Consider the following 19,353-nt stretch of genomic DNA (forward strand, 5'->3'; position numbering starts at 1 on the left):
CTACAATTTCGGAAATTTTAGCTTTTCAACTGGCAAGTACCTTTCATGAACCATACATATCATTAATGTTTACGTCATAATTTGTATCAGGTTTCAGCTTTAGTGTGATAAAACAAGTATGGGTAAAACTCATAACAGTCATGTGATCTAACCAATCAAATAAAGAAATTTTAATGTGCATAATGATTTTTTTTCCGTAATTGTGTCGCTCATTGTTTTCCTTTTTTGTTTTTTTATTATATCAGTGAATGAATAGAAGTTAACACTCTGCAGGAATATTAAGTAGACTTACTATTTTGCTGTTGTTACATAGATAGGTGAAATCTCAAAGCAGAAACATCTCAACCTACAAAAGTTGGAAGCTCACAGGTCTAATATGTAGGTGTATTTCCTAATGAGTGTAACAGTTGGGTCACAGGGAATGTGGCAGGAAGGACATAATGATGTACCCAATGAAACAATCTTTGTGTTAAATTTTGACAGTTTATAGGTAAAAACAACCAATTGCTGATAAAAATTATAGAACAATTAATTGTGTATTTCTCTACATGTATTAAAATAAATAGGTGTAACTAGCAAGAACATTGAAGAGTTTATTAAATAATATGTACTTATTAATTAATGCATTTGTACTTTCATCTATAACTTACTCTATCATATAAAAGAGAATTACAAAAAGAGAATGTCCCTAAGTTGCAATGTAACACAAAAAATGCTGACTCTTGACTCTGTCTTACTAAACAGTAACATGAGTCAGCATATTTGTTCTGGAGGAGGAAATTGTACACTACTTGCTAATTGATAAACTTAAACAAATACTTAAATATTTGACTAAATTACAAGCGAAATCATGTGATGCCTGCATAAGTGAAAATTTAACTTTAAAGTTACAAAAGAACTTAAAGAGTTCTTGGAAAGGAGAACTACAGAAAAATACAAAATTTGTAAGTGAGAAATGTAAGTGTTCTTGTGTTTAAAGAAAGAGATGGAAATTCTGAGTGAAAATGTACTAAAATTTGTGTAAGATCTTGGAAACTATATATGTATTTTCTAGGTAAATTTCTGTATGTATTCTGTAAAAAGTTGTCTTTAGGTTGTGTGATTCTGCTTTCTCACACCTCAACTCTGTTTTAGATATGACAATACATCTTTCAGTTCTGTGGCAGTATAAAATGACTGTTTGTGCCTGATATGTTAATTGACATATTGTGTTAATTAAAAGCAATTTGTTATTCATGTACAAGAGTCAGACATGAAGCTCCTAACATCCATTTGATCCAATTAGACCATGGGGAAATGTTAACTTAGAAACTCTCTTGAATAATGACATATTCAACTTGTGGAAAGAGTAATTCAGTGAATTGTAATAACACAATCTGTAGTACCTATGTTGTGACTTACTGAAATATCTCAAAGACCATTTAGACTGGAGGTCTGTGGCATAGCTAGGGTTTTCAGTTCCTGGGGACAAAGTCAGTTTTTGTGCCCCCTCGTGACAAAATGTAAGCCATAATTCTTAATTATGTAACATTAATTTGCCCCCCCCCGATGCTGCGCCCAGGGACAGATGTACCCCCTGCCCCCTCTTCCCTAACTATGCCACTGTCTGTGACAAGGAACAACTGATAGTTAATCTTTAGGACTTCATCTTGATGCTAATGTTCACAATATGAAAGAGATAACATATTTTGTTATTATTCCAAAAGAGAACTTTGTACAGGAAAGTAGTACAGTTTTGTTACTATGGCCTCATTAGTTATGAGAACATTTAAGATATGCTGTGTGTATGTCTATCAGTTTTAAAGCTATAAGGAGCTAATTGCCATGTTTTGTTCTTTTATACCATAAAAAAATAATTGTGAGTAAACATTTGAGCACAGTGTATGTAACAGAATCAAACGAAGGGAATATTGTGCCATAATTTACTTGTAATGATTCTAATTTTGCAACTGTTTTGCTAGCTACAACTGGAATAAAGTGTATATTTGCATGTATTGACTTTATGGCTTTTCCTGTGTTTTGTTTTCACTTAAAATTAAATGTTATTTTACATTTATAGGGCTGGAATGCTAAGACGTTCACTCTTCATTTTCCTTTTACTTCTCTTGGTATCTACATCAAGCATTTTGTTTACCAACTTTGAAGAAAATATTTTCAACTACTTTTTTTCTCTGTCGTCAGCTCTCCTGGTGAGAAATATTTCATATTTAATTCACACTCATTATTAATTCTCAATGAATAATATTAAAACATAGTAACTTTCCTTTAAGTTAGTAATGTTGAAAAATGAAGAGCAAACAGGTTTCATATTCATGAAATTAACTTCATTAATATTGGGTAATTACTTAATTAATCTGTACACAAGTGCACTGCATGAAGTTGATGTATTATGCAAAGTCCATACTCAGCTTAAAGTTATTTAGTAGTTCATTACTTACAACTGATAATTTTGTATTTTCAAGACATTGCAAATAATTAATCCATAAGTATTTCAGCTAGAGAAATACTATAAAAGTTGTTTTTGAAAGCCACTGATATTCCTCTGTAATCTGCATTCTAATGCTGACCTGTTCTGCAAAAATGTGTGTGCTCAGTATTCCTTGATATATATCTTCACTTCTGAAAATGAATACAAAACTTCTAAGAGTTCTATTACTGAGTTTCTTTTCTTATTAAATAAATAAATTTAGCAATACATATGTGCATATTTTACTTAATTAATATTTAATGTAATTTTACTAACTATTTAGAATAGTTTGTGTATCTTATATTAGTATTTTGATTTTTTACATTATGAAAGCTGTGCTTTTATACTTTAAAAATACATACAAATTTAACTTCTTTACATTTTACTAGAACATTCTCATACAACCTTTTTTTGGGGATTCTACTTAATAAATTGATGAGTTTCTGAAAATAATGTATGCCCATGAAGAGCATCCCAAAGAGCAGAGGAATTTTATAAAAACACTGTACCATATTATAATAAAACTTTTGCTTGTATGATACTGGAAAAACGTATTTTATTATGCTATGTGCAACCCTCCACTTTGTGAAATTTTTATCCTATGTGCATGTACATTTGCAATAGGGATCTCTATTTTCTCCATTTTCAGAGTGCATATATAACATCTATAACATCTAATGCACTGGTACTATCTATATAAATATAATAGTAATGTCTATTGAATGTCCATGTAAATACTTCACACGGTATGGATGGATCTTCGCCAAAATTGGTATGGAAGTTCATTAGGTCCATGGGAAAATACACACAAATTTTCAGTTATGCATTTTGCAATTTTATGAATGTTTTATAGGCTTTTTCTTATTACTATTTCACCCATGCTGATGGATTTTTACTAAAGTTTGTTGGATCCATGCAAATTTATGGTTTCACATTTTGTGTTTTGTTGTTTTTGTGGGTATTTTGGTTTGTTATTTTTTAATTATAGATATATATATAAAAGAAATAACTTTTGATGTCCTGAGATAACCTTTAATTAATCATAAATTTACATAACTTCTGTCCAGGGTACAGGTACCCAAGCTAGATGTTTTAGATGTAATCTCATGGTTTATTCTTAATCTGATTATACAGTAAATCGTGAACTTCATGCTTTGTCAAATACTTGTTTCATTTTTACACAACTATAAAGTTTTATTATGCTACTAAATAAATTTTAATTTTTTACAAGCATATTTGTGCTTAGCTCATGGAATCTATCATGTTCTCCATTTTTAACCATGTAAGCTGTTTTTCACGATTTCAAAAGCTGAGCTTTAAAAACCACTATTTAAACCAATTGTGTGATTAAAATATATAGATGATGTTTCTTATGTGACAAAATGGTAGTGATCCATTAATGGATTTCAGTTTGTGCTAGAAACTGAAAAGGATACTTGTTTGGATTACCTGGACATGAAATCAGATGAAGGCTTCCTTTTAACATTTGTATGCAGGAAACTTTTCAGTTGTCATGCCAAAACATGAGGAATTATTTCACTTCTGATCAAAAGATTGTTTGTTTTTTCTACATTTTTTTAAGGCTTTAAATATTTGAACTCATTGTAAAGATATAATTAAAACTTTTAAAGTGTATTGTCATTGATAGAAAGTTTAATCCTGACATGATTTATAACATGAAAAAAATCATCACATTGTACCAGGAAATACATTAAAACATATTTTCTATGTGTTAAAAGTATTTCTGAATAAATAGGTAATATATTTAAAAATTACAATAATTGCAGTGTAACATTTCTCCATAATAACTTAACAGTTTTTATTATTAGTTTAAGAAAAGTGGAAAGTTGTCTTCACTGTGGTTTCTATGAAATTCTGTGGAGCTGTAGGCTAACTTGTTTAGTTTGGACATACATACATTTAAAAGCTAGATTTAAGGAACCTAAGCATGCTATAGATACAAAGTTCTTCAGTAAGCTTTGGCTGAACATGTGGCAAACAATGGCTATTCTGTCAATTATCATAATATTCAATTGGCTAGTAAGATTGATCATGAAAATTAATTAAATATTAGGGAATGCTTGGAAATTGTGAAAAACTAGTATTATTCTAAATAAAAAAATTGGTCTAAGTATTATAGAAATTAATTATGTAACTGTATTATGTGAATGTATAGTGTCTAACACATCAGCTAATTTATGTAACATAATTAAATTTGATATAAACATGGATGTGTTAAGATTAATTTCTCTTATTGTAACTTCTCAGTCCTTAAGAGGATGTTGAACGGTAGTTCAGTGCCGTAACACCTATAGAACATGTAACAGATTCTGTTTATTATAGTTTTATTGTACTATACAGAAGTGCTGTTTTAAATCTTGTTTATCAAGAAAGAATAAAAGATATTGAAGAATCAGTTCTATGTGTGTGTTTGTTTATTTGTTTATAGAGTTTAATTAGATAACTGTTTCTTAATTTTTGTTTTTAGGGTATCTTCATTTTTGTATTTTATACAGTAAAAAGTGAAAACGTGAGTACCCTTAAGTTATGTTCTTTAACTGTGTCTGAAATTCGCTATATTATTAAGTGATTTGTAAATGTTGAGATGTACTCGTTACACTGATAACAATGTATAAATAATTTCCTGCTTACTCACTTTAACAAATATGTGTGTATACACATGTATAGATATATATATATATAACTACAAAATTAGTTCCATCTCATATCTCAAACATTTTTGCTTCTGTACATTTCTAATTATTTCCTTGTAAATCTTAGTTTCATTTGGAATGTGTGATACATTTATCAGACCTGTAAGAGTCTCTATTAACCTTAATGTGTGATGCATTTATCAGTCCTGTAAGAGTCTCTGTTAACCTTAATGTGTGATACATTTATCAGACCTGTAAGAGTCTCTATTAACCTTAATGTGTGATACATTTATCAGACCTGTAAGAGTCTCTATTAACCTTAATGTGTGATACATTTATCAGACCTGTAAGAGTCTCTATTAACCTTAATGTGTGATACATTTATCAGACCTGTAAGAGTCTCTATTAACCTTAATGTGTGACACATTTATCAGACCTGTAAGAGTCTCTATTAACCTTAATGTGTGATACATTTATCAGACCTGTAAGAGTCTCTATTAACCTTAATGTGTGATACATTTATCAGACCTGTAACAGTCTCTATTAACCTTAATGTGTGATACATTTATCAGACCTGTAAGAGTCTCTATTAACCTTAATGTGTGATACATTTATCAGACCTGTAAGAGTCTCTATTATCCTTAATGTGTGATACATTTATCAGACCTGTAACAGTCTCTGTTAACCTTAATGTGTGATACATTTATCAGACCTGTAAGAGTCTCTATTAACCTTAATGTGTGATACATTTATCAGACCTGTAAGAGTCTCTATTAACCTTACGTTTACTCTTCCTTTATACAGTATCATCAAATATCTCACTGTTTTTCTACTAATGAAAAAGTCATTGAAGTAAGTACTGATCTTTTCATTGGTAGCTTGTATGATTAACATGTAGGCTTTATTAGTTCCCATATATACTGTAGTTATGTATGTGAAATATATGGAAGCTACCAAAAGTTATTACAAAACGAAAAATATGAATGTAATAATGTTTTTCATCAAACATTTCTCAAAACATTGGAAAACATGAAATAGAATTGATGTTCTTGCATATACCTTACTTTAGAATGTAGTTAAGTTTCCTAAGATTGTTTGAAGTCATACGTCCTAAAGAACAATAAACTAAGTGAAGTGTGAAGTATGTGTTCATCAAAATGTTGTATTAACAAGATGTTAGTATAGGTATATGTGTAATTTCTATTTTACAGTGTATGCACAGTAAACACACAGTGTTGAAAGAGTATGAATGTATTTATATTACTTTTAAAAAAACCTTATAGCAAAGAAATAACAGATAATTAGAAAATTATTAAAATTAAGATTTCTTTAATCTTATGAATATACTTTAATACTTTAAGGACATTTTATTGTACATTTAGACCCAAAATATTTGATTCCTCAATATTAGTAACTAGGTACCCCAGTTCCCTTACTAGTAGCCGTTAGTCATTGGACACAGGATTTAAACATACTTAATCTAACACAAAGTCCATGATAAAGCAAGAAGTACATCTTAAAAATGACACTTAGTACTATTTCAAACAAGTACTTTGTTTTTGTGTGTTTTTGAGGTCTTATTGGTTGATACTAAAAACAATAAATAATTAAGAATGCAAGACATTTATAATATTACATCAAACTGCAGGTGTCTGAACTTTAAAACGTAAAAGTGATAACACATTAAATTTATATCTGATTAATTTTTTCTTGGCCAAGCTAGTGTTTCTCAATTCTTCACTCACCCTTTTAGAAAAGTATTGCCTATAGTCAACTACCAGCCTTCTACTGCTTGCAAACTAAACAAGAAGATTTTCACCTACAGCTTTTTCAGGACCTCACTAAATATAAGTGTGTTACATTAATTAACTCAAAATACACACTTCATATATGCAATGTGGACATATCTGGTACACTGTACTTTACATAATATTCGGACAACACGGGACCACTGGTTCTCCAAAGATCTCTCTGCTCCCTCACCTGAGAGAAAATCAAAATTTATATTTATTCATTTTTCTTCAGGAAATCACATATTTCTATCTTAATGTTATATAAAGTGCTGCCTTCCACCAAACAAGCACAAAAAATCAGATCTTTATCCTATTGATTCTTTGCATAATCTTTAAAACTGGATAACATTACCTCTTACTTTACTTTACTGAAGAGAAAGTAACTTAACAGATCTTAACTTCTCTACATAAGATCATTTGGTCCCCAGAATCGTCCTAGTAACTTTTTCTGAAACCTTTTGAATATGTCAGCCTTCTACTGCTTGCAAACTAAACAAGAAGATTTTCACCTACAGCTTTTTCAGGACCTCACTAAATATAAGTGTGTTACATTAATTAACTCAAAATACACACTTCATATATGCAATGTGGACATATCTGGTACACTGTACTTTACATAATATTCAGACAACACGGGACCACTGGTTCTCCAAAGATCTCTCTGCTCCCTCACCTGAGAGAAAATCAAAATTTATATTTATTCATTTTTCTTCAGGAAATCACATATTTCTATCTTAATGTTATATAAAGTGCTGCCTTCCACCAAACAAGCACAAAAAATCAGATCTTTATCCTATTGATTCTTTGCATAATCTTTAAAACTGGATAACATTACCTCTTACTTTACTTTACTGAAGAGAAAGTAACTTAACAGATCTTAACTTCTCTACATAAGATCATTTGGTCCCCAGAATCGTCCTAGTAACTTTTTCTGAAACCTTTTGAATATGTCAGTTTTCTTTTATAGATGAAGAGAGGTTAAAATGAACTGCAAAAGTTAATCCAAGTGGGTCACAATGAGTGGTTTGTATAGAGAGATATTTATCTCTTTTGTTATATAAACAGTATGCTTATAAATACGTCCAAGTATTATATTAGTTTTACTACTTACAGCAGAACACTGCTTTGATAGTTTGACTGACTTTTCTCTGACAAAATGTTTTTGAGTAGAGTCCCATGTATGTGAAACCACTGATCAAAATTATGATAACTTAAATTTATTGCTTTGCTCTTACTATAATTAAAGGCCATTTGCCAGTTATGTCCAACTCACTAACTGATCCAGTTTATTCTGTAGTACCTCAATACAGCTTTAAATGTTCAAGATTTTAATATTATCACAAAACTTTACTAATTTGGTAATTATAGCCCCTAATCAGTTTCTTTGATAAGGAAAAGAACAAAAGTCAACCATTAAGACCTGAATCATGTTACAGGTAGCAAAGGTCCAGTTTGACTGGACTCTACTGAGAACAACTTTTAGTCTTCACTTATCCATTCAATCTACAATTCAGTTACTTTTCTCAGTCTCTAACTGTGTAGTTTTCTTAACTAATCTTTTGTGTGACACATTATCAAAAGCTTTTTGAAATCTCAGTACACAAAAATAATAAACACATCTATATAATAAGTAACATTTTCAAAAGAAAGTTAAGAAATTAGCAAGTCAGTATTTCACTTTATAAATCCATGTTGGCTTTCTTATATTATATTTTAACAAATAATTTTGTAAAGTTAAGAAACTAGCAAGTCAGTATTTCACTTTATAAATCCATCTTGGCTTTCTTATATTTTACCAAATAATTTTGTAAAGTTAAGAAACTACCAAGTCAGTATTTCACTTTATAAATCCATGTTGGCTTTCTTATATTATATTTTAACAAATAATTTTGTAAAGTTAAGAAACTAGCAAGTCAGTATTTCACTTTATAAATCCATGTTGGCTTTCTTATATTATATTTTACCAAATAATTTTGTAAAGTTAAGAAACTAGCAAGTCAGTATTTCACTTTATAAATCCATGTTGGCTTTCTTATATTATATTTTACCAAATAATTTTGTAAAGTTAAGAAACTAGCAAGTCAGTATTTCACTTTATAAATCCATGTTGGCTTTCTTATATTATATTTTACCAAATAATTTTGTAAAGTTAAGAAACTAGCAAGTCAGTATTTCACTTTATAAATCTATGTTGGCTTTCTTATATTATATTTTACCAAATAATTTTGTAAAGTTAAGAAACTAGCAAGTCAGTATTTCACTTTATAAATCCATGTTGGCTTTCTTATATTATATTTTACCAAAATGATTTTGTAAAGTTTCTTTTATCAAACTGTCTAAAATGTTTCAAGTTACAGACTTAAGCCAAACTGGCATCTTCTGTCTGTAAAATAAGAAAAACAGTGGTAGTTCTCCAATCCTCAAATACCTGTTCAATGTTAACAAAAATTGATTTAGTAAAAATGAAAGAAAAAGAGAGAAGCTCACATATCTGATCCTCCTTTGAAATCCAGGAAAGGTTTTGTCTGCTTCTTCTGATTTAACTGTTTCTAAATTTTTCAGTCTTTCTGATTTATCATCAAGACATTATTTTTGCATGAGTAAGGTCAATGTCAGTATTTCATACAGAATATTCAGGTTTGAATGAACCAGAAGTAACTTCTGGTTAACAGTGAAAACATAAAAATAAATCTTTCAAACTGCATTTACCTTTACATTTCTTCATTGTTGAAGTTAACAAATTAAGACTTTAGCTATTCTTAGAAGATTTCTGTCTCAAGTTCAGAATCTATGTCAAAGAGAAATATGCATACTTTACAGTTATTTACATTTAATCTGTCTTCCAATATCTAACAATAATATGTATTAATGTCTGCAATACATATTTATTTGAAGTATTTAAATAATATATCTGACATCTTTGTAAAACTCGTATAAGGCGTGTCTTTTACATGCACATATGTCTGACTGACTGAAATTAACATTTGGAGTTGGAGAGAGTGCTAAAGTTACAATTATTTCAATGCTACAGTTATCAAGTCCAAGGAAATTATATATTGTGAATTTATAAAGCATAGAAGTTTGGTAAAATGTTTTTAAAATCGACATGTTGTAGATATGTTTACTGTACAGTTGTTATCATTTTCTAGTTTCATATTGTCAAACTTTATTTTCACTTTTTAATATAGCACTTTAGAAAAACTCTATTTTATTTCCTCAATAGGACAGTGATGAGCAGTTCCGAAGAAATTCCTTTAAAAGTGAGTTTTCTGTATCTGTTTAAAATGTTTTCTTTATTTACAACTAAGTTGATATTTCTAGGGATAATTTTAGAAGAGACTATGAATAACTAGTCAAACAATGGAATTGTGTTTTCCACCTGGCAATCTCTAAAAAAAGTATGTTTATGTAAAATAAAGAAGTAGGTAATTTTGATATATGGTGACGGTTCATACTCTTAGTTTAAAAGCCATCTGAGTGAATGGAGACAGATACAGATTGTACTCTTGTATTCTAAAGACAGCTGGTATGGGTATTAAAATAATGTACAGAACACCATTTCTACATTCTTTGGTCATCTTCAGGTTAACAAAGAGAGTTTGCAACTGACCATTGCTGGACACATCTTAGGGATAAGAGTGTAATCAGGTACAAGCTTGTAGGGAGTGATGTAGTTTGGTTATTAATTAATATAGGTATAAAGTCAGGTACAAGCTTGTAGGGAGTGATGTAGTTTGGTTATTAATTAATATAGGTATAAAGTCAGGTACAAGCTTGTAGGGAGTGATGTGGTTTGGTTATTAATTAATATAGGTATAAAGCTGTTCTTTTGTTTTGGTCCGCTTTTGGTTTGAGTTGTAGGTAGGTCTTTACATTCTGTTACTTCTGGATTATTTAAACAATAACTTTCAAATGCAGGTGATGCATATTTCAGGAAAGTTATTTATTACCTATGATTAGATGCTTGAGATCTGTTATTTATTTACACCATACACTTCAGTGTTGGGTTACTAGCTTCGTCCTGTGTTGTCATTGATTGTTAACAACACACAGATTTCCTTTGTGATTTGACTGTGATGAGTACTTAGCAAAGAATAAACATGTGTTGTATATAAATACACAGTTCTCATGGCAAGACCATCATTGTATTTATAAATTACTACTGTTCGTGTGTTGTATATAAATACACAGTTCTCATGGCAAGACCATCATTGTATTTATAAATTACTACTGTTCATGTGTTGTATATAAATACACAGTTCTCATGGCAAGACCATCATTGTATTTATAAATTACTACTGTTCATGTGTTGTATATAAATACACAGTTTTCATGACAAGACCATCATTGTATTTATAAATTACTACTGTTTGTGTGTTGTATATAAATACACAGTTCTCATGGCAAGACCATCATTGTATTTATAAATTACTACTGTTCGTGTGTTGTATATAAATACACAGTTCTCATGGCAAGACCATCATTGTATTTATAAATTCATTCTGTTTATGTGTTGTATATAAATACACAGTTCTCATGGCAAGACCATCATTGTATTTATAAATTACTACTGTTCATGTGTTGTATATAAATACACAGTTTTCATGGCAAGACCATCATTGTATTTATAAATTACTACTGTTCATGTGTTGTATATAAATACACAGTTCTCATGGCAAGACCATCATTGTATTTATAAATTCATTCTGTTTATGTGTTGTATATAAATACACAGTTCTCATGGCAAGACCATCATTGTATTTATAAATTACTACTGTTCGTGTGTTGTATATAAATACACAGTTTTCATGGCAAGACCATCATTGTATTTATAAATTACTACTGTTCGTGTGTTGTATATAAATACACAGTTCTCATGGCAAGACCATCATTGTATTTATAAATTCATTCTGTTCATGTGTTGTATATAAATACACAGTTCTCATGGCAAGACCATCATTGTATTTATAAATTAATACTGTTCTTGTGTTGTAAATAAATACACAGTTCTCATGGCAAGACCATCATTGTATTTATAAATTACTACTGTTCATGTGTTGTATATAAATACACAGTTCTCATGGCAAGACCGTCATTGTATTTATAAATTCATTCTGTTCATGTGTTGTATATAAATACACAGTTCTCATGGCAAGACCATCATTGTATTTATAAATTAATACTGTTCATGTGTTGTAAATAAATACACAGTTCTCATGGCAACACCATCATTGTATTTATAAATTACTACTGTTCATGTGTTGTATATAAATACACAGTTCTCATGGCAAGACCGTCATTGTATTTATACATTACTACTGTTCATGTGTTGTATATAAATACACAGTTCTCATGGCAAGACCATCATTGTATTTATAAATTACTACTGTTCATGTGTTGTATATAAATACACAGTTCTCATGGCAAGACCGTCATTGTATTTATACATTACTACTGTTCATGTGTTGTATATAAATACACAGTTCTCATGGCAAGACCGTCATTGTATTTATAAATTACTACTGTTCATGTGTTGTATATAAATACACAGTTCTCATGGCAAGACCGTCATTGTATTTATAAATTACTACTGTTCATGTGTTGTATATAAATACACAGTTCTCATGGCAGGTCCATCATTGCATATGAATTTCTTTTTCATCTTACAGTTTACTGATCTAATATGTTATTTGTATATTTCTTTTGTAAACTGACAGATCAGATCTCTCATACACATATCAAAATGCCTATATGTAAATTTTTAAAAACTTGTAACAACTGAGCCAGTGTCATTTTATTTAAAAAATTTAAATTGTACAAGACAGAAGCAAATGTGTAATATTTGCATAATACAAGGATAAAAGAAACTCTTAACTTTACTTTGTTTCAGAATATGTAACTGGTGTGTTTTATTTTTTATCTTAGGGTGCATATAGTAATAAATTACTGTATCTTACACATTTTTTTGCAAATTTAAATCATTATGAATTTTTAATGATGGAAATTTCTAAAAGTAAAACTATTGTCACAAATACAGTGGTCAATAGTAATTTAAAAATTTATCCCATTACTTTTCAACCAATACAAATTCTGTATATGTGTTTGTAAGTGTGTCATTCAAACTTTTTAACTGAGCCTTAATGGCTGGAATTATCACTCTTTACCATTATTTCAAAAATGGTGTTAGTGTTATAAAATTCAGGGCTCATTTGAAAGAAATATTTCTGATGCTCATAGTAGCCTGTAAAACGTTTACAAGAGGGCACCAATTATCATTTTGCATAAATTATTTCTTTAACACAAAATTTAACATAAAAAGTGCAATACATGCATAAATATGCAAACTATGGGATTGTAGATAAAAAGGTTTTGGATGGTTCAACAGACTTAGAATTGAGAGATATACAATTTAGATTTTATTGAAAATATGAAACTTAGGAGTTTATTATAGAAATAGAAACAGTCCAAGTAATGTACACACACTTATGCAATACAAAATGATGAAATACATCCCAGTTGAGTGAGTACCATCCACTTGATAGCTTCTTTCTGTAAATATATTTTGAAGAAACTTGTCAAGACAACTGGATGAGGTATGATCCAAAGGAGAAGAGGGAAAGAAATCTAGGAAATGGAATAGAAGGGTCAAACTTTTAGATAGAACCCATGGAACTGTTGTGAAGTGTATCTTAAATGACGCACAGACTAAACATACCAAGAGAAAGTACTTATTACTGATAAACTAATAACACTTTGAGTATTGTAGAGTCTACAAAGGACACAAAAATAACAAGTCTGCAAAACTGTGAATTTTGATCAAAAACAAAAAACAATAAGCAACACCTAAAGTACAAAACTACTAAAAGAACTTTAATGATAAAAGCTGCCTCATAAATATGAAACATACAAGTTCACCCAAAGAACCTGGAAAAAAAAACATGCAAGTAAAACATACACTGAAGAACATGAAAATAAAGAGACACCAAATTACCAGTAATAAATATTGACTCGGGTCTAATTTCCAGTTCGATGTGATTAGTAGTAAAGAAAGAAAGATTATAAACTAAATAACATAAATAGTGAAGAGAAGTAAAAATAATGAACTGACACACCCACAAAATGTGCCAAAGTTACAGCTACCGAAACAGTAATGATTGTGCAGAATTTGTAAATATGCTGAAAAATGAACAAAAACAAAGTAATAATCAAATTTGAAATTCAAATTTCAACTAAAGAAGTATAGATGTTTAAAGAATTATAAAAATCTTACTTAATCAAAAACTGAGCAGAGAAGGCATGAAAGTCCTAAATTATTGAGTGCAGAAATGAAGTCCATTTACAAGCTAAACATAGGTATACTTACTGGGAGGGAGGAACATATACTGCAAAACTTACTACAGTTTTCCAGGAATAAAGAACTACACATAACCAAGCAGGTTACATGGTGGTTCAGTAACAGGTGAAATGTGTCATACAAAGAAATATCCATTCAGGAGTTATATCCTTCCTCACAAAAAAAGTTATGTGTAAGGAAGAAATCTTTAGCCAAACATAAAATGTGAACTCCCCACAAAATAAGGCTTATGCTTCCCCAGCAGATATTGTCAACCATAAGATCTGGGGACTAGCATCAGATCCACTGCCTACTGTTGCAGAAATTTCATCATTCTCCATATTAAATGCTTGGTATGGCCAGGTGGTTAAAACATTCGACTTGTAATCTGAGGGTCATGGGCTCAAATCCCCATCACAACAAACATGCTCGCCCTTTCAGCCATGGGGTGTTATAATGTGAAGGTCAATCCCACTTTTTGTTGGTAAAAGAGTAGCCCAAGAGTTGGAGGTGGGTGGTGATGACTAGCTGCCTTCCTTCTAGTCTTACACTGCAAAATTAAGAATGGCTAGTTATGATAGCCCTCGTGTTGCTTTGTGCAACAGTAAAACAAACCAAACCATATTTAATATAGAATCCTTATAAGTAAATTAAAATTTGGAAAACAAACGAGTAGAAGCAACAGAAAAATCACACACAAGAAGTCAAAACTTGAAGATGAAACTGATATCAACCTTATTAAGCACAATCAACATTTTGTAGTCATATGCAGTTAAGTTAAAACATATGTCTGTACACTGGAATGTCCATTGAGAAAGTCAGGATTGTGTTACAATGGTAGAAGGTGCAGTATGATTGGTGGAGGGAAGTCAAATGATCAGCACATCTTCCCAAATGGTGCAAAACTGATGGGATATAAAAGTTTGGTGCATTGTTTGTGAAAAAAGTCTTTTAGCAGCGGTTAGAAGGAAAACCAGGATTGAGATAAATTTGAGAGAAGGAGGTAAGGCCTTTGCAGAACAATGAGTTTATTGATTTAAACTTGGAACATGTAATAGTGGACATACTCTACAAACAATTGTATGTTTTTAGCACGTCACTCAGGATTGAGTGGGTGTCTTTGCACTACAATTTGGTGAATATTGAAACGAATTTCAGTCTGGAAACACCCATAGAGGGTGGTTTTGAAAGTATCTTTTTAAGACAGTTTTCATTTGTAATTGATAAATTTTTAAGTGAAATACTGTATCCTCAACTCTCCATACTAGCTAATTCTAAGCAATATCTACTGGGAATAAATTCAATATATATCAATAAAGCCACATTCATTAATTAAGCAGTTGCCAATCTTATGAGGGACTTCAAAATAATAGCATAAAACTTTAATTGTGTAACTTTTGGAATTATTTCAAATTCAATCACCAGCATTAAAATCTCAAAAATTTAGCTTGTGATATTCTAATCACAAAAAACTTGCTGATTAGCTAATGCTTTTTGTATTTGAAATACTGTAAACTTAACTTTTTGAGATCTTAATGTTCATTACAGTATTTGAAGCATTTCTGAAATATCCGTAACTGATTTATTTTATAATAAATATTAAAAAACTTTGTTTTGTACCTAACAAATCATTCATCATAAAAGATAATTTATCTATATACAGACTAATATGATCTTAGCTTTTGATACAGATTTTTACCCTTCACAAATTTTTAAGAAATTGGATTTTGCATTTGTGTAGGTCATGTAGTCATATGATGCACAATTTTCTAAAATTAAAAAGAACATACATAAATGTTACTTGTTTCTAAGGTAAAGAAAGATATGCAAGATACTTCCTTCTTTTTTATGTTTTTGTAAAACATCATTTAATATAATAGGTTTCTTTTGTGTCATTATGGTCAATAATAAATTATACATAAATAAGTTATGAAATACAGTCAATTGACTTGCCTTTTTTCTAGTCTTAACTAGAATATCAATATCTGTCTCGAATAATTTATGTTTTTATGTTTACAGAAATAAGAGTATAATGTTATATAGTACTTATTTATGACAGATTAAATTAGAACTAATTTAAATGTTTTATTTTCGGTAGTGTATGTGAAACCTGAAATGATGAAGGACAGTCCATACTACTTAGATGCTCTTGAAGAACTGCCAGCTGAGAAAGTTTCAGAGACCAAACTACAAGTGGAGACATACAGTTATAAGAAGCACTACAAAGAGCGCAATCATCTCATGGCAAATCATACAAAAGGTAAGACAAATCGCTCACCTCAGAAAGTCCAAATAGACAGCGAAAGTGGAGAAACAGACACAGAGAACGAGGAGAACACATCTGGAACGCCACCACGTTTTCGACGTCTTCGTCCCTTATTTCAGAAATCTCCAAATCCTATGCCATTTGAGCTACAGAACTTAGAAGGCAGTCCAAAAAGCAGCCACCATCACTTGAAAGATTTTTCTCCTCTCGGAGGTTCTGATGGAGAAAGTGACAATCAAGACAAAAGTAACTGTTGTACTACAACAAGTTATAGTTCACAGTCTAGCCCTTCATGTCAGTTGCATAGTATACAGCCAAACATTGCTCACTCAGACTTTTCAGAATCAGGATCCTCAAACAGTAGCAGCCTGGAAGAACAGAGTGCCTTATATATTCCGGCTAATGTCCGACTAGGAAACTACATTCCCTATAAACCAAGCAGCTTATTACAGCGTGAAGAATCAGTCATCAGTGAAGAGGATGAAAATGAGGAAAGCCAAGCTAGTACAATTAAACCAGCCAGTATAAATGTGAACTCACACTCTCCTTTAGAAACTCAGGTAAAGGAGAATGAAAGTAAAGCTGCTGATGATTGTGATGATAATACTAGTCCAGCCAAAATAAAAATAGGATCTCCTGAAGCTTCTGAGCATGATTCAGCTCAAGTCCTCTTAGTCAGTGGGTCTCAGTTTTCCTCTGCTGAAAATGATAAAGTGGGAAAACAAGTTCCAAATTCCTGTAAAAGAAAATCTTGGAGCATTACAGCTGTGTGAGTGATAGCATTTGTCTGTGTACACCAGGGTAAACAGTTGTGACATTGGATTAATGAACACTGAGTGGGGATAAATGTATTTATTTCTTGATGTGTAAATTAAAATTATATCGTAACCACTGGTCTTTATTTTTCCCAATTTGTCAGACAGTATACTTTTAGAATTAGACCTTAAGTGGTGTGTCATCATGGCTTCATTATTTACATAAATCATGAGTTATCAAGGTAAGACCCTCCTTTAAGAAAATTTAATGATGAAGTACTGCTACCTTGTTGTTGTTATAAAAAAGGATAGGTCAAGATCTTAGGTACCTCATAACAAACTAAAATACAAAACAAAAATAAGCTAAAAGTAAAATGCATGTCATCATCGGTATACCACACAGATGTCGTAATACTTTAAAAAGCATAAAGTTTGAAAGTGTGATACAGTTTTTTGTTTTGACAAAGACATAACTATTTACTGTTTCGTATAAACTGGTCAATAGTGTGTGGCACAAACTACAGAACTCTTCATGTCCTCCTCTTTAAAAACTTTGGTGAATTTATTCAACAGTGGTAATCACACATTTTGTCATAAAATAAGACAAAAATTATGTGAGCTAAAAAAATGTGTAAGATATTAACTCATAAATTATAATTCCAATTTGAATCACTGGTGTCTACTACTGCTTTAAGTTAGCCATTTTTATAAGATATTTTAAGTAAAAAAAATATTTCCTAAAGTTATGTTTTCAACAAATTAGTCATGTATGTTTAAAAATAAATTCAGTTGTTCTGTTTACAAAAAAACTGTATTAGTGATTTTGCAGTGATTATTAAGCCTGTTTGTTTTGTTGAATGTTCATGCATGTTAATTATTGTGTCAGTTATATCCCTCACTTGTGCCCATGGGTAGCATAATTTGATTTTTTCTCACCATTTTACCCCACAGGCAATTTTATCCACACACCTTGTAAAGAAACCACCTCTGACTATAACCTCCTTCCCTTCCACATCCTTCTCTGACCCTTTTATTTTCCTTTCTCCAAAACCAGTAATTCCTCATCTGCAGAAGCCAAGAGCTGAAATTTGTTGCTCAATAGAATAGGGCCATTACAATTAAATTCACTACTTTTAGCCCTAATGTTACTCTTTCAAACTTCCTGAAAAGGCATTGTTAGCTGATGCATTCCTTAAATGTAAAAGCTTAAGCACTTGCTAACATTTCCCATATCTTACACTTCTCTTTATCTGTTGCCTCTAATCAGGATAACCTACAAACTCTACATACAAAATGCACATCTTCATTAATAGCTTCCTTAAAAGTATATTCCAGCTACAAGTTTCCAAATCAAACCCACTCATTGCACTTCCCATAATATACGTGATTTAGGACAAAAAATAAAGATCACCTTTCAAATCTAAATACTAACCCTAAGTTTAACATCACTAACCCTATATAGCTATATTTTAAAAACTGATGTACACAAGTTTACAAACATAAAGACATTGGGCAAGCTTTGGTAACTGCAGCTGTAATTTTGGACTCAAAAAATATTTTTGTTTATTTCAGTTACGCTTATACCTGGCTAGAGGTTTTGTAGGTTTATTGTTAAAATGCCATATTAAAGCTTAAGCAAAAAATAACTTAACGGGTGAGTTATGATTAAGGTTAAAGGTTAGTCATTGATCTCACAACTAACTTTCAACACTTCTCATCCAATTTCATTTCATCCATAAAGTAGGTTGTTTTACCCTGTGATGACTCTTAGGTTGGAAGTTTCTTAATCTGTGATTTTTTTTATTTTGTTGTGTTTTGTTTGTTTTACAAATGTTTGGAAAGATCAACTAGTGATTCAGAGCCCTGTTTGTTGGTGATTCATATCAGTACTCAAATCATATAGAAAAAACGTTGTGCATGTTCATTCCTATGAAAATGCATGTTAATTAGGGTTAATTAATGCAAATTAACGTTAACTAATTCGAAACTGTGAATAATAATTTTTTTAAAGTGCTCTCTCTCCAGATATATATATTATATATAGTTCATTTTTCACGTATTTAAATAACAGATTTTGATAATTTA

The 19,353-nt window shown here is 30.6% G+C and overlaps 1 protein-coding gene across 5 annotated transcripts in view; it reads left to right on the forward strand.

Annotated features, from left to right (window-relative positions):
• The window catches only part of LOC143237832 (uncharacterized), a 247,443-nt gene extending 230,039 nt beyond the window's left edge, over positions 1 to 17,404 (forward strand). For 4 of the 5 annotated variants that reach the window (XM_076477475.1, XM_076477476.1, XM_076477473.1 and 1 more), the window contains 5 exons: positions 2,060 to 2,189; positions 4,956 to 4,997; positions 5,926 to 5,973; positions 10,138 to 10,174; positions 16,346 to 17,404. In XM_076477475.1, the coding sequence (XP_076333590.1) occupies positions 2,060 to 2,189; positions 4,956 to 4,997; positions 5,926 to 5,973; positions 10,138 to 10,174; positions 16,346 to 17,286 (1,198 nt within the window). In that variant the 3' untranslated portion in view covers positions 17,287 to 17,404. The remainder of the gene's footprint in view (positions 1 to 2,059; positions 2,190 to 4,955; positions 4,998 to 5,925; positions 5,974 to 10,137; positions 10,175 to 16,345) is intronic. The other variant, XM_076477477.1, reaches the window with a different exon arrangement.
• Positions 17,405 to 19,353: the final 1,949 nt, after the last annotated feature.

The sequence above is a fragment of the Tachypleus tridentatus genome, chromosome 13 (genome assembly GCF_004210375.1).
Source record: "Tachypleus tridentatus isolate NWPU-2018 chromosome 13, ASM421037v1, whole genome shotgun sequence".
Classification (NCBI taxonomy): domain Eukaryota; kingdom Metazoa; phylum Arthropoda; class Merostomata; order Xiphosura; family Limulidae; genus Tachypleus; species Tachypleus tridentatus.